At 46.0% G+C, this 12908-nt stretch overlaps 1 protein-coding gene across 4 annotated transcripts in view; it reads left to right on the top strand.

Annotated features, from left to right (window-relative positions):
• Nucleotides 1-1400: 1400 nt before the first annotated feature.
• The window catches only part of DCAF17 (DDB1 and CUL4 associated factor 17), a 29390-nt gene continuing 17882 nt past the window's right edge, over nucleotides 1401-12908 (top strand). For 2 of the 4 annotated variants that reach the window (XM_080971267.1, XM_080971270.1), the window contains exons 1-5: nucleotides 1544-1899; nucleotides 4483-4699; nucleotides 6242-6345; nucleotides 9844-9934; nucleotides 12101-12237. In XM_080971267.1, the coding sequence (XP_080827393.1) occupies nucleotides 4526-4699; nucleotides 6242-6345; nucleotides 9844-9934; nucleotides 12101-12237 (506 nt within the window). In that variant the 5' untranslated portion in view covers nucleotides 1544-1899; nucleotides 4483-4525. The other 2 variants (XM_080971268.1, XM_080971269.1) reach the window with 2 other exon arrangements.

Below are 12908 nucleotides of genomic sequence, written 5' to 3'. Positions count from 1 at the left end.
ATAGACTCAGAAGAATCGGAGAGAGATGCAAATCCAGCTTTAAAATCTAATTGTTGCATTCTGACCCAGCTGAAGTTTCTAAACATTTTCAAGACCCAGCGCCACACAAATCAAAAAGTTAGCCACAGCGAAAGCCATTCACTCATTAGACCGTGTGAGAGCAACTTTCGTCCCGTCAGATATTTTTGCTGAACTACAACTCCCATCATCCCTTGCCGCTGACTACACCTGCTGGGGGGGCATGGGAGCCTTTCTCAACCTGTGGGTCCCCAGATGTTGTTGAACTACAACTCCCATCACCCTTAGCTAGCAAGGCCAGAGCTCAGGGATGATCGGAGTTGTAGTCCAACATCATCTGGGGACCCACAGACAAAGGTTCCCACAACTGACTTAGACATATCAAGCTTGGCAGAAGTTCCTCACATCAGGCACAGGGCCTCCACCACCATTTTTCAACTAGCGTTTCCACTGAACCACAGAGACTCTCATATCCCTCTTGAGTCTCTTACTCCTAAGGAAGCGAGCACACGTGGGAGCCTTTCAATCTCAAGCAGCTTTCCTTAGATCTGCATAAGTAAACTCAGATGCTTCTATTTAACGCATCTTTCATGCACTGCAAATGCCGACGCCAGTATTGTCAATTTTCCTTTCCTTTTTGAAATTCATTTTTATTTGATTTTACAAATATAGAATTATAACAATACAACCATACACATCCACAATTAAATAATCCTCCGAATCTCGGGACTTCCCACCTTCCCCTCCGTAGGTCCTATATTAAACCTTTTCTACTGCATCTTTTTCAATAGTCCATTGCATCTTTTCCAATAGTCCACCAGACCCGGGGTTAGGACTGCTCTCTTAGCTCGACTAACTTAAGACATTCGGGCATTTAATTTTAGGGTTTTAATGTTTGTTTGTTTTCTCTGCCGGGTCAGCAGTTTTAACCAAAACGGTTTTTTGAAAGCAGGTAATATCTAATGCAACCTTGATTCCCACGAGGAGAAAAGAACTTACCTTCAGGGCGCTATATGCCATGCAGTGTCAAAACAAACAAAAAACCCAAAACACTTTTCGGACATCCTTATCCACGTGCTTCCTCGCGTCCAGTCGTTAACAGTTATCAAATGTAATGGTATTCCAAAAAAATAAGCAGAAATGTGCAGGGCGTGAGTATTAATAATAATGATGATGATGATGATGATGCAAGGCGCTGCCCTTAACACTTTGCACGGCTCCTTCGTGCAACCTTCTCAACCCTCCGCTCCCGCGCTGCAAACCAGCAGCCGGTCAAGCCGGGGAAACCCGAACAAGCGCGCGGCCTCCCGCACTTGCGCGCGCAGAGGGTTTCGGGAGCCGTAGTCCCCGAGACTCTCGCGCTCCGCTCCCCTCGGAGGTAGTTGATGGCGGGTGGAACTACGTTTCCCGCCGTGCATTGCGAAGAGGCGGAGACGAGGAAACGAAAGTGTCCCTGCAGAAGAAACAGGCCCGGTTTTGGAGGCGCGCGCGGTTTTAACTCCTGCGCCGGTCCTGAGAGGTTTGTTGTTGTTCTGCGCGCGCGCGCGGTAGTCGGAGGCGCGCGAGGGCATAAAAAGAGTCTATATTATATATCTATATATTGTTTTAAAGTTGCTTTGTGCGAAACGGCAGCCTTTGCCGCTTGGAAGATTTGCAATGGAGTCGTGTGCTTGCTGAGTCGACCAGTAAGCCCCGCCTTGTGTGCCATCGGGCTTACTCCCGAGTAAGTTCCTGCTGGGCGGATCTTGATCTGGACGGTTGTCGGGCGGCATATTCCACATCGCTAATGTAGAGATCCAGCGCCCGCGGTTACATCCCTGACCCCCTTTGCTTGCATTCGCAGAGAAGCCCCAATGCGTCCCAGTGAGTCTTGACTCCCAAGTAAGTTTACGCGCGAGGATTGCACCTTCAGAACCGTAAACTGCGATTGCCTCGAGTCCGGGATTGAAAAGATGCCCCCCTCCCCTTCTCTATCCCGGTAATGTACGGAGAGAGAAGTGTTGGGGGCGAGATGCCACGCGAGCTCGCATTGCAATCGCTGATGATGGTCAGGCAAGTGTAAACTATGGTTATCAGATTTTTTCCAATGAATCCGGGGACCCTTCTTTTTTTTTCTTTTTTTGAAGCTGAGTAGCAACAGGGAGGGACACGGGTGGCACAGAGCCTAGGACTTGCCGATCAGAAGGTCGGTGGTTCGAATCCCCGCGACGGGGTGAGCTCCCATTGCTCGGTCCCTGCTCCTGCCAACCTAGCAGTTTGAAAGCACGTCAAAGTGCAAGTAGATAAATAGGTACCGCTCCAGCAGGAAGGTAAACGGCGTTTTTGTGCGCTGCTCTGGTTCGTCAGAAGCAGCTTAGTCAGGCTGGCCACATGACCCGGAAGCTGTACAGCGGCTCCCTCGGCCAGTAAAGCGAGATGAGCGCCGCAACCCCAGAGTCAGCCATGACTGGACCTAGTGGTCAGGGGTACCTTTACCTTTACCTAGCAACAGGGAGTCAGTAGTAGGGGTGGTGAGGCAAAGTAGTGGGGATGGTGAGGCTGCTGCTGCCACAGGGTTGCAAATCTGGGGACATTCCGGGGACGGAATTTGTCCGGGGACAGATTTGCAAATCCGGGGACTGTCCCCGGGAACCGGGGACGTCTGGTAACCCTAGTGTAAACTGTCTGGAACAGGAAATAGATTCCCGTGCATTTTCTCTTAACGCTGGAGTTTTGGAAGGAGCTGTTGACCCCTGCGTGTCTCCCTGACTGCGGGGAACTGGGACCCTATGCACGCTGCCAGTTTGCATAAGTTTAGCAGATTTTTTTCAAAGAATCCGGGGACACCCTTTTTTTTTTTAAGAGAAAAAAAATTATTTTTTTATTTTGTTAAAAAATCAAGAAGTAATATCTTCTCTTCTGTGGTCTTCTCCGTGGCATGGCCTTCTTCTGGGCTATGGCCTGCTCTCTTGGGGTGCTAGCCGCCGTGGAGTAGGCTCGGGCTGGGCCAGGGCTCAGCCACGTGTCCTTGCACACCTGGTGCTCTCCTACCTCTCCTTCGCAGCGGCAGTGGCTCCCCTTTTTTTCCTCCTTCCTCTTTCTCTCTCTTCCTTCTCCTCTCCTCCTCCTCCCTGCATCGGCTCCGGGGTTTTCCTGGCCCCGAACCGCCGCTGGGCAGGTGGCCTGGTGCTCTTGCTCCTGGCTCAATTTGGGTCGTGGGGGGGTGTCAGCGGTTCCCCCAGTTGATGCGCCGGGCGTCCCCGCTTCCACAACAGCAGCAGTCTCAGCAGCCCGGAGCCAGCCTGGTAGCACAGTTGGCTCTGGCTGGCTTCAGGAGCTGCTCGCTGCTGTGATGCCCGCCATTTTGCCTTGCCGGAAGTCCCCATATGATGTGTCTTGTACCATTGAACCAATCACGCAACATTCATTCCCTACTAAAAAATCTACAACACTTAGAATATAAATCCGGGGACATTAAATGAAATCTGGGGACATCCCCAGGATGGATTTTGTCTGGGGACAGATTTGTAAATCTGGGGACTGTCCCCGGGAAACGGGGGCGCCTGGTAACCATACGTTTGCAATGCTGAGCATGTTTGACTGAGAAGGAAGCCTCTTTTAAGTTCCGTGGGGTTTATCCCAAGGTAAAGAAAGAAAGCCCCATTGAACACAGTGGGACTTAGCTTTGAGTAAACCTGCACGGGCTTAACACCTTAAGGCTGTAATCCTATGCACACTTGAAAATCTGGTGGGACTTTGGGTAGAGATGTATATAGGATATGGGTAGCAAACTAAGGCCCAGGGGCCGAATCCGACCCAATCGCCTTATCAATCCGGCCCACGGACGGTCTGGGAATCAGCGTGTTTTTACATGAGTAGAATGTGTCCTTTTACTTAAAATGCATCTCTAGGTTATTTGTGGGGCATAGGAATTCGTTCATATTCCCCCCCCCAAAAAAAAAATATAGTCGGGCCCCCACAAGGTCTGAGGGACAGTGGACCGGCCCCCTGCTGAAAAAGTTTGCTGACCCCTGAATAGGATTACATGGCTGGTTATGCATGGATGTCCATAGTAGGGTGATCGGGGAAATAGGATGGGGCTCTCATGGGCGTAGCCAGGATTTATGGGGGGGGGGGAGAACCGAGCTATATGTGATGTGATTAGTCAGTTAATTAAGTATTTTTATTTATTTACTTGATGGGGGGCGGCTCCTCCCAGTTATGTTCATGAGTTTTTTTAATCTTTTGTTGGGAGCCGCCCAGAGTGACTGGGAAAACCCAGCCAGATGGGCGGGGTATAAATGATGATGATGATGAGAATTGTTGATTTCAGACAACTTGTAAAGGTGCAGGAGCCTTGCCTCCTTTTTCCAAATTGCAAATCTAGCACATAGGATTGTACAGACGAGTTTTAGTTTTTGCTGTGGTTTATTTCCATATTTGGCTAACTGAACAACTTTTTTCTCCCTCCCCCCTTTTGTTTAGACTACTTGGGTGGAAGCAAGTGGAAGTTTGATGTTCCACCAACATGCTTTCCAGTTTGTCTGCCTTATCTGCCACAAGCAGATTACCCTCTGCTGACGCATTCGAAAATCGAAATATTTGCTTTGCACTCACCAGACGGTCACAGGGATTTCACACAAAAGATGCTGGTGTGGTCTATAGAAAAAACATGGGGATTCTGAGGAAGCTGGTATGCCAGGTAAATAGGTACTGAAAACCCATTAGCACTGTGTTGCAGCTGAATTCGTTACATCTTGTGAAGAAAGTACTTCTGTGTAGAAGCGAAATCCATGTCAATCATAAATTGTGATAATCACTGATAGGTTTCTCATGTAGAAAATTTGTAGTGTGTGAAGCAATACTAACGGGGTGAATTTTCAGGGATCGTTAATGCAGGTAAGATTAAGGGGACTTTAATTTTATACACGAGACGTGGGTGGCGCTGTGGGTTAAACCACAGAGCCTAGGGCTTGCTGATCAGAAGGTTGGCGGTTCGAATCCCCGCAACGGGGTGAGCTCCTGTTGCTCGGTCCCTGCTCCTGCCAACCTAGCAGTTCGAAAGCACGTCAAAGTGCAAGTAGATAAATAGGTACCGCTTTGGCGGGAAGGTAAACGTCATTTCTGTGCGCTGCTCTGGTTCGCCAGAAGTGGCTTAGTCATGCTGGCCACATGACCTGGAAGCTGTACACCGGCTCCCTCGGCCAATAAAGCAAGATGAGCTTCGCAACCCCAGAGTCGGTCACGACTGGACCTAATGGTCAGGGGTCCCTTTACCTTTAATTTGATACACAGAAGATCAATGAGTTTCACACACAGTATTACTGACTCTCTTGGTTCTATCGTTGGTGCAATCCAATAAGTATCTACTCAGAAGTAAGTCTTATATTTGTTCATTGGGCTTACTCCTGAATGTTTATATTGTTTATTAAAAATAAATAAATATCCTGACCTACGGATGCCTATGCTCCACTCAGGGTGAACAAGAAAGAAAATCAGTTTTAAAAAAAACAAAACAAAAACCATGCTATATAATCCAATATGATTTCTCCTCCTTGGTTATGAAATCAAAGCCCCCTATCTTGCTAGAAGTTGTTGACTAAGGTCAGTTCAGGGGTTAATCACTCAGGGTAACTGATAGACTATGAGAAATTGTAGAAACTTTTAGGATTCTATAGTTAAGACTTTGTAATTGAAGATGGAAAAGGGCTGCCACTCTTTATCACCTCAGCCCAAAATATTTGTAATGTAGAAATGCTACTTCTACTTCTTAATTTATGTTTTCTTTTCACCTTAATTAAGACATTACTGAAACCTATGCATGCCCACACATAGGCACATGATTGCAGCCATAGACCTCAGATTCCTGTTGTACAGGCATTGTATCTGTAATGGAAGCCAGTGGAAATGTAAACTGTGGAAATGTGTTTAATTGATACAAAAAATGTAATAATGCCATGCACAGATTACATTTTATTAAACCAAGGAAGTATAATGTTCTTTCTTACATGCAAAAATGTGTTTTTATTCACAAAATCCCTGTTTTTCTGATCTTTTACAATAGTATATAATCATTAAAAAACAAACCAGTTTGCTAGAGTTCCTTTCCTAGGGTCCTTTAGCCTAATACGGAAAACAGGCTTTGCATTCACTACAAAATGAATACAAATGATTAATGTAGGGCCATTTCTGGTATATTTCCTAAACCACATTTTTTATAACAGATCCCTGTGATTTGTTTCAGGAAAGTACAACATTCAGGAACGTTTGGACAACACATTCCACATCTCCAATTGCTTATCAAAGTGGGAGGATTTATTTCGACAACTATCAGTGCTGTGTGAGCAGGTATTTTATTTAAAAAACATACATTTAGAAGTGATTTTTCTCCTCCATCTTGCGATGCTATCTCCTGCATAAATATTTGTAAAATGGAGGATTGCAATGTGGCACGGAATATCTCATTCTAAGAACTACAGTATTTTTTGGGAGACAACGTGGTGCAGTGGTTAGAGTATTGAACCTTGAACTAGAAGTGGGGAGAACAAAGTTCAAATCCCTAGTGTGCCATGTGCCATACAGTGGTACCTCGGGTTAAGCACTTAATTCGTTCCGGAGGTCCGTTCTTAACCTGAAACTGTTCTTAACCTGAAGCACTATTTCTGGGTTAGCGGAGTCTGTAACCTGAAGCGTATGTAACCTGAAGCGTATGTAACCCGAGGTGCCACTGTGTGTGTGTGTATACACACACACATAGTCATGCCTAAGGTTACAGACACTTCAGGTTGCGTTTTTTCAGGTTGCAGACCGCCGAAACCTGGAAATACCGGAATGGGTTACTTCCGGATTCCGGTGCATGCGCAGAAGCACTAAATTGCACTTTGCGCATGCGCAGAAGCACCGAATTGCAACCCGCGCGTGTGCACACGTGCCACTGCGGGTTGCAGACGTGCATCCCGCATGGATCATGTTTGCAACCCGAGCGTCCACTGTATATACACACACGTGGGCGCGCGTGCACACACATATATCTTATATACGTGTGTGTGTGTTTGTGTGTATGTGTAAGTCACTTTAAGGCGAAATATTTTTTTGCTTGTAAGTGACAAATAAATATAATAAGACCTCTTTATTTTTGCATTCACATCCGAGGTCAAAATTGTTTTTCAAACGGGAGAGGATTTATGTTAAGAAAAGAAATGCCCGTGGTTGTTTAGAAATCCTAGGCATATGGATTTTTAAATAAGTGCATGAATATACATTCGTGCCCACAGCTGTATGCGTACAGGCGACGGCCATTTTGAGCGGGGGTTCCGTTCCTGCCCCCCGCCATCAGTGGAGCGTGTCACTTGGCCACACCTAAAAGGGTTGCTGCCTGTAGTTCAGTGAATGTATTAGTTGTGCTGCCACGCAAGCTGAGAGAAAAGAACAAACGGAGTTGTCGCTGTTTCCATTTGTAGTGGAAAGTTTGTTTTTTTACTGTGCAATTTATGCATCCCAAATCACTTTGATACTGCTTCGTCCGTCGTTTTGCAATTGAACAAGAATTTGAGTAATTGTTGGTGTAATTGTGGTCGTGCGTTTTATGTCGTTTTTTTAATCTTGCTCTGTGGCTGTTTGCTGAAGTGCTTTGGTTAAATCTGTAAATAAAGACTTTGGTAAAATGTAACCGGGAAGGATAGCCTGTCTAGTAAAGTGGGATATTTGTCCCCTGAGCTCCCAGTTCAGCTCTAGGGTGGCCATTTATGTTTTGATTTTAAAAAGAGGGCAACCGAGGAGATAGATTTTCATATTATTAGCATATGTGCACAAATAGGCATAGTTACAAATTTAGAATTCAAATAGAAATGCAATGCAGCTCTTCATAGTGGGAAAGATCATGAGCGGTGACCTGTGTACCTGCTCAGTCTGTTGCTCAAGTTTTTATTGTTGAAGGCCAGCTTAAAGGCTCCTTCACTGCTGTTTCTGGTTCTTTAACATTTCATCGGATTTAGGCCGGAGAGACCTTCAAACTGAAGACTCCTTCAGGCAGAGGACTGTCCTCAGCAAAGTAGGACACATGGCCATTGTGCTACTGTTGTTGCTGCTCTCAAGCAGTCATATCAGTTCAGGAGTCACCAACCCTTTTTTAAGCTGGCACCACCCCAAGAGGCAAAAATTAAAAAATTGGTGTAAAAGTGAAATCCAGTTGAATTAATCTGAACCTTGAAGGGCTCGTGGAGCTGAAAGAGGAAGCAGGAAACTTCCTCTTCCAGCTCTACGCAGGTGGCGCTGTGATCTAAACCGCTGAGCTTCTTGAGCTCGCTGATCAGAAGGTCGGCGGTTCGAATCCCCACGACGGAGTGAGTTCCCGTTGCTCTGCCCCAGCTCCTGCCAACCTAGCAGTTCGAAAGCACTCCAGTGCAAGCAGATAAATAGGTACCACTGCAGCGGGAAGGTAAACGGCATTTCTGTGCGCTCTGGTTTCTGTCACAGTGTCCTGTTGCGCCAGAAGCGGTTTAGTCATGCTGGCCACGTGGCCCAGGGAGCTGTCTGTGCACGAACACCGGCTCCCTCGGCCTGAAAGCCAGATGAGCGCCGCAACCCCATAGTTGCCTTTGACTGGACTTAACCATCCAGGGGTCCTTTACCTTTTACCTTACTTTTAAAGGGAGAAAAGAAGGGCTCAGACATTTTGTGCATGCCACGGCCAGACCTCAAGGGGGATAAGGCGCCAGTGGTTGCCTGTCTTAGTTGTTGTTTTTAAGTTGTAGACTGCCCTACCACTGCATTTGTAGCACCTATGGGCACTTAAGTAGGTTTAAAAAATAGCATCCAACAGAAATCAAATAATCTTGGTTATGGTATTCGGGGAAGATAGAAGTGGTCAGATAGAAGTTCACAGCAGCCAAATGTTGCAACATACATGCACCTCTCCTTGACATTGGTGCAACTTGTTCATTTTAGGCTTCCTGCAGAGTGTTAGGAGTTCAGCCTACACTCGAGTAGGACCCTGGCAGAGACACATGCCCGACTGGCATGTTCTCTCCCTCCTGGTCAATCGTTCAGGAGCTTCAAAAGCTTTCTTCAGCACGAACATCACAGCAACTGATGCCAACCGACACCGGCACACTTAGGGATCCGCAGAGTCTTTGCAACTCGCGTGACAGACCTCAGCAACTCAGCATTTTGGCTAATCTACTTCATTTACATATAAACACACACGGAGCACTGCAACATGGCTCCCTCTCTCTCTAGCATCAGACAGCAAAGAGAGAGAAAACAAAGGACAATAGTCCCACTTCACGGAACACAGTAACACAAACATCCTGTCTCCGTCACTTCCCACTCTGTGGAGTCAAAACATATACCGTCATGTGAAAGACAACAATCCCATGACTGCAACCATGGAGCAGGAATTCTAACACAGAGGAGCTCCTTAGATGGTAACGCGCAGTAAGCCAGCCCAACTGGGTTTTTGAGGACCATCCTGGCTCATGTTGCTGAGTGAGCCATGGACATCTTCCCAGAAGTCTTGCCCTGATGGTGCCTTTGCACCTCAGAGATGACAGGCAAGAACAGGAGAGCTTTTGCCAGAGGCAGTCCCAGGCCCCTGCCTTCTCTGACAGTAGGAGGGACAAGGGAATGAAGAAGAGAGGAGAGGAAGGATATGGTCTTTGCTAAGGGTGCTGGGAATTGTAGCTCTGTAAGGGGTGAACTATAGTTCCCAGGATTCTGGGGGCTGGGGCGTCATGCACTTATATGTATGATGTGTATAAAGTCTTGATCGTTATTTATAATAATAGCTAAAAAGACTTTTTGAATCATGGGAAATAATATACTCTAATTTCTCACCCGCTTTCTCAGCACCACACCGGAGCCGAGGATAATTTATCAAATGCCAAGGCGGCCTAGATCGGAAAAAATAGAAGATGCTTTGTTATTGGAATGCCCAGTGGTAAGATTTCTTTTTTTCCCCCAACGAAACAACTTTGCTGAGAAAAACAAGAACCAGACTCCCTTGTGTCATCTTTAGCATATTATTATTTTCCTTCCTTCTTTCCAGTCCAACACATGAAATAATCTTTGGGGAGCCGCCTTTTGGGACTAAAGTAATCAGCATCTTTTAAAGTGTGGGCAGCTCCTGTCTGTTCAGGCATTTACATGTGTACAGTCATCTTCCGGTAATCAGGTTCAAATACGCTATAAGGTAAAGGGACCCCTGACCATTAGGTCCCGTCGTGACCGACTCTGGGGCTGCGGCTCTCATCTTGCTTTATTGGCCGAGGGAGCCAATAAACAGCTTCCGGGTCATGTGGCCAGCATGACTAAGCCGCTTCTGGCGAACCAGAGCAGTGCACAGAAACACCATTTACCTTCCTGCTGGTACCTATTTATCTACTTGCACTTTGACATGCTTTCAAACTGCTAGGTTGGCAGGAGCTGGGACCGAACAACGGGAGCTCACCCCGTCGCGGTGATTCGAACTGCCGACCTTCTGATTGGCAAGTCCTACGCTCTGTGGTTTAACCCATCATTTTGTAAGCTTCCTTACACGATTGTGAAGCCTCAATACACTATAAGAAATCCTTTAAAGCAAGCAGCTGGTGGGTTTGCAAGTCATAATAGGGTGCACGTTCTGAAATTCCACACCCCAGGCTGCTATAACTAGCAAGTGCTTGTGTTATGCTATTTTGCTGTTGCATTATTCCATATTGGAAACAGTGTTAGAAACAGAGATATGAAAGCTAGGAGCTAAAAGGCACCTTAAACCTAGGTTATGGGCGCAACAATGGAATGTCTAGGCGCACTTTTTAATAACGAATTCAAAGCTGAAAATGAATGAACTGCAGCTAAAATATTAGGTTCATTTTTTACAAGGTCTATTCCTTCCCCTCCCCACTCCCCTAATATCCTTAAGAGGATCTCTTCTCCAGTCTTCAGAGAGTAGCTGGCAGTGGGGAGGCAGAAAAAGCTCTTCCTTTCCTTCCACTCTACAGTTTTAATCTGAAATCTTAGGCGCAGTACTGTGCCCAGAGCTCAGAAACTGCTCGCGCTACTGAAATTCCCTGCCGCAAAATGCGCCAGGAACAAGGGGAGTTTCAAACACTGATTGAAAGCATGGCAAAATATCCATTCGCGTAAGAGCTGGAGGGTGAAGGGGCTCATATGTTACAAGTCCAGAAGTGGCGTGTAATGTGTTGCTTGTGTGTTCTGTCCACAGGGACACATTGCACAGCCCATTGGGATCCCTATCAGAGGTGAACCAAGTCTCCAAATTGTGTAGAGCAAATGTTCAGAGGTGCCTTAAGTTCAGCGCTTCGCATTTTCTCCGTAGGAGAGCCAGTGTGGTGTAGTGGTTAAGAGCGGTGGACTCGTAATCTGGTGAACCAGGTTCGCTTCCCCGCTCCTCCACATGCAGCTGCTGGGTGACCTTGGGCTAGTCACACTTCTCTGAAGTCTTTCAGCCTCACTTACCTCACAGAGTGTTTGTTATGAGGGGAGGAAAGGAAAGGAGATTGTTATCCGCTTTGAGACTCCTTAAGGGGAGTGAAAGGCGGGATATCAAGTCCAAACTCCTCCTCCTCCTCCTCTTCTTCTTCTTCTTCTTCTTCTTCTTCTTCTTCTTCTTCTTCTGGTATTCACACAGGTTCACTATTTGGGGTTGGGACGTGAACCCATTGTCGCGGTTGAGAATCACTTCACAGATAAGGAGCTAAGACTCCAACAAAGAGATGGGGGGAGAGCTGCCCGTGGTTGTAGTTACAGTGGTACCTCAGGTTAAGTACTTAATTCGTTCTGGAGGTCCGTTCTTAACCTAAAACTGTTCTTAACCTGAAGCACCACTTTAGCTAATGGGGCCTCCTGCTGCTGCCGCGCCGCAGGAGCACGATTTCTGTTCTTATCCTGAAGCAAAGTTCTTAACCTGAAGCACTATTTCTGGGTTAGCAGAGTCTGTAACCTGAAGCATATGTAACCTGAAGCGTATGTAACCCGAGGTACCACTATTTTATCATTACTATTCTTAATAATGATTTAATTTCTATACCACCCTTCCTCCGAGGATCACAGGTCGGTTTACAAAAATACACAACATAGGAACATTCTCTATTTCTTAATACAGGGTGAAGTGCTGCCGACTCCATCGGACTACAAACCTTCCTTGTTGGTTCTGACAGCAAACAACTGGCTCTTTCGCCTTTCTGCAAGTACGGGAGAAATACTTGAAAAAGTGTACCTTACTTCCCACTGCAAATTCAGGTAAAGAAGGTAGGCTTTAGTATAAGATTGCTTGAGGGTTACTTCTCAGCACAGAGTGAAATCCTATGAATGCTTACTTGAAAGCAAGTCCCTCCTAGTGGGGCTTACTACTCTAGGCCACTATCCTGTGTCCACTTACTAGCGAGTAAGAGCCATTGAACTCAGCAGGACTTCCCTTCAGCACAATCCAGAGTACATTGCCTCACAAGTAGGGATAGATGAATATACCTCTTGGTATATCATTTTTCCAGCTTTAAATTTAGTTCTCCACATTTCTGCAGCAATTTGCATTTAAAAAAAAAAAAATCCTGTGAAAATTTGCCAGCGTTTTAATATGAATTTCTCATTAAAAAGCCGATTTGTTTGCTATAGATTTGACTAATATACAGAACTGCATACAAAAACATGCTTGTTATGATGCATTTTTAAGCAGTCTTCCCTTGCGTGCTTTTTGGCTGTTATTTTTGCTAATATATGCATTTTAACACATATTTTGCCCCTAATATAATGCAAATCTTTACGTATTGTTTGGTTGGAGAACTGCATTTGTACAATCTGGAGAGGTGTGAATTTCAGAAGTTGGCTGCCTTTTGATTCGCAGGTTGACTGGAGAAGTGCAGATTAGCTAGTTTCTTATTGAAATGCAAACAAAGCCAAATTTCCCTCCCAAC

The sequence above is a fragment of the Podarcis pityusensis genome (genome assembly GCF_964106645.2).
Source record: "Podarcis pityusensis genome assembly, chromosome: 1".
NCBI lineage: Eukaryota > Metazoa > Chordata > Lepidosauria > Squamata > Lacertidae > Podarcis > Podarcis pityusensis.
The sequence above is the reverse complement of the archived record's forward strand: the minus strand, read 5'-3'. Positions and strand labels throughout refer to the sequence as shown.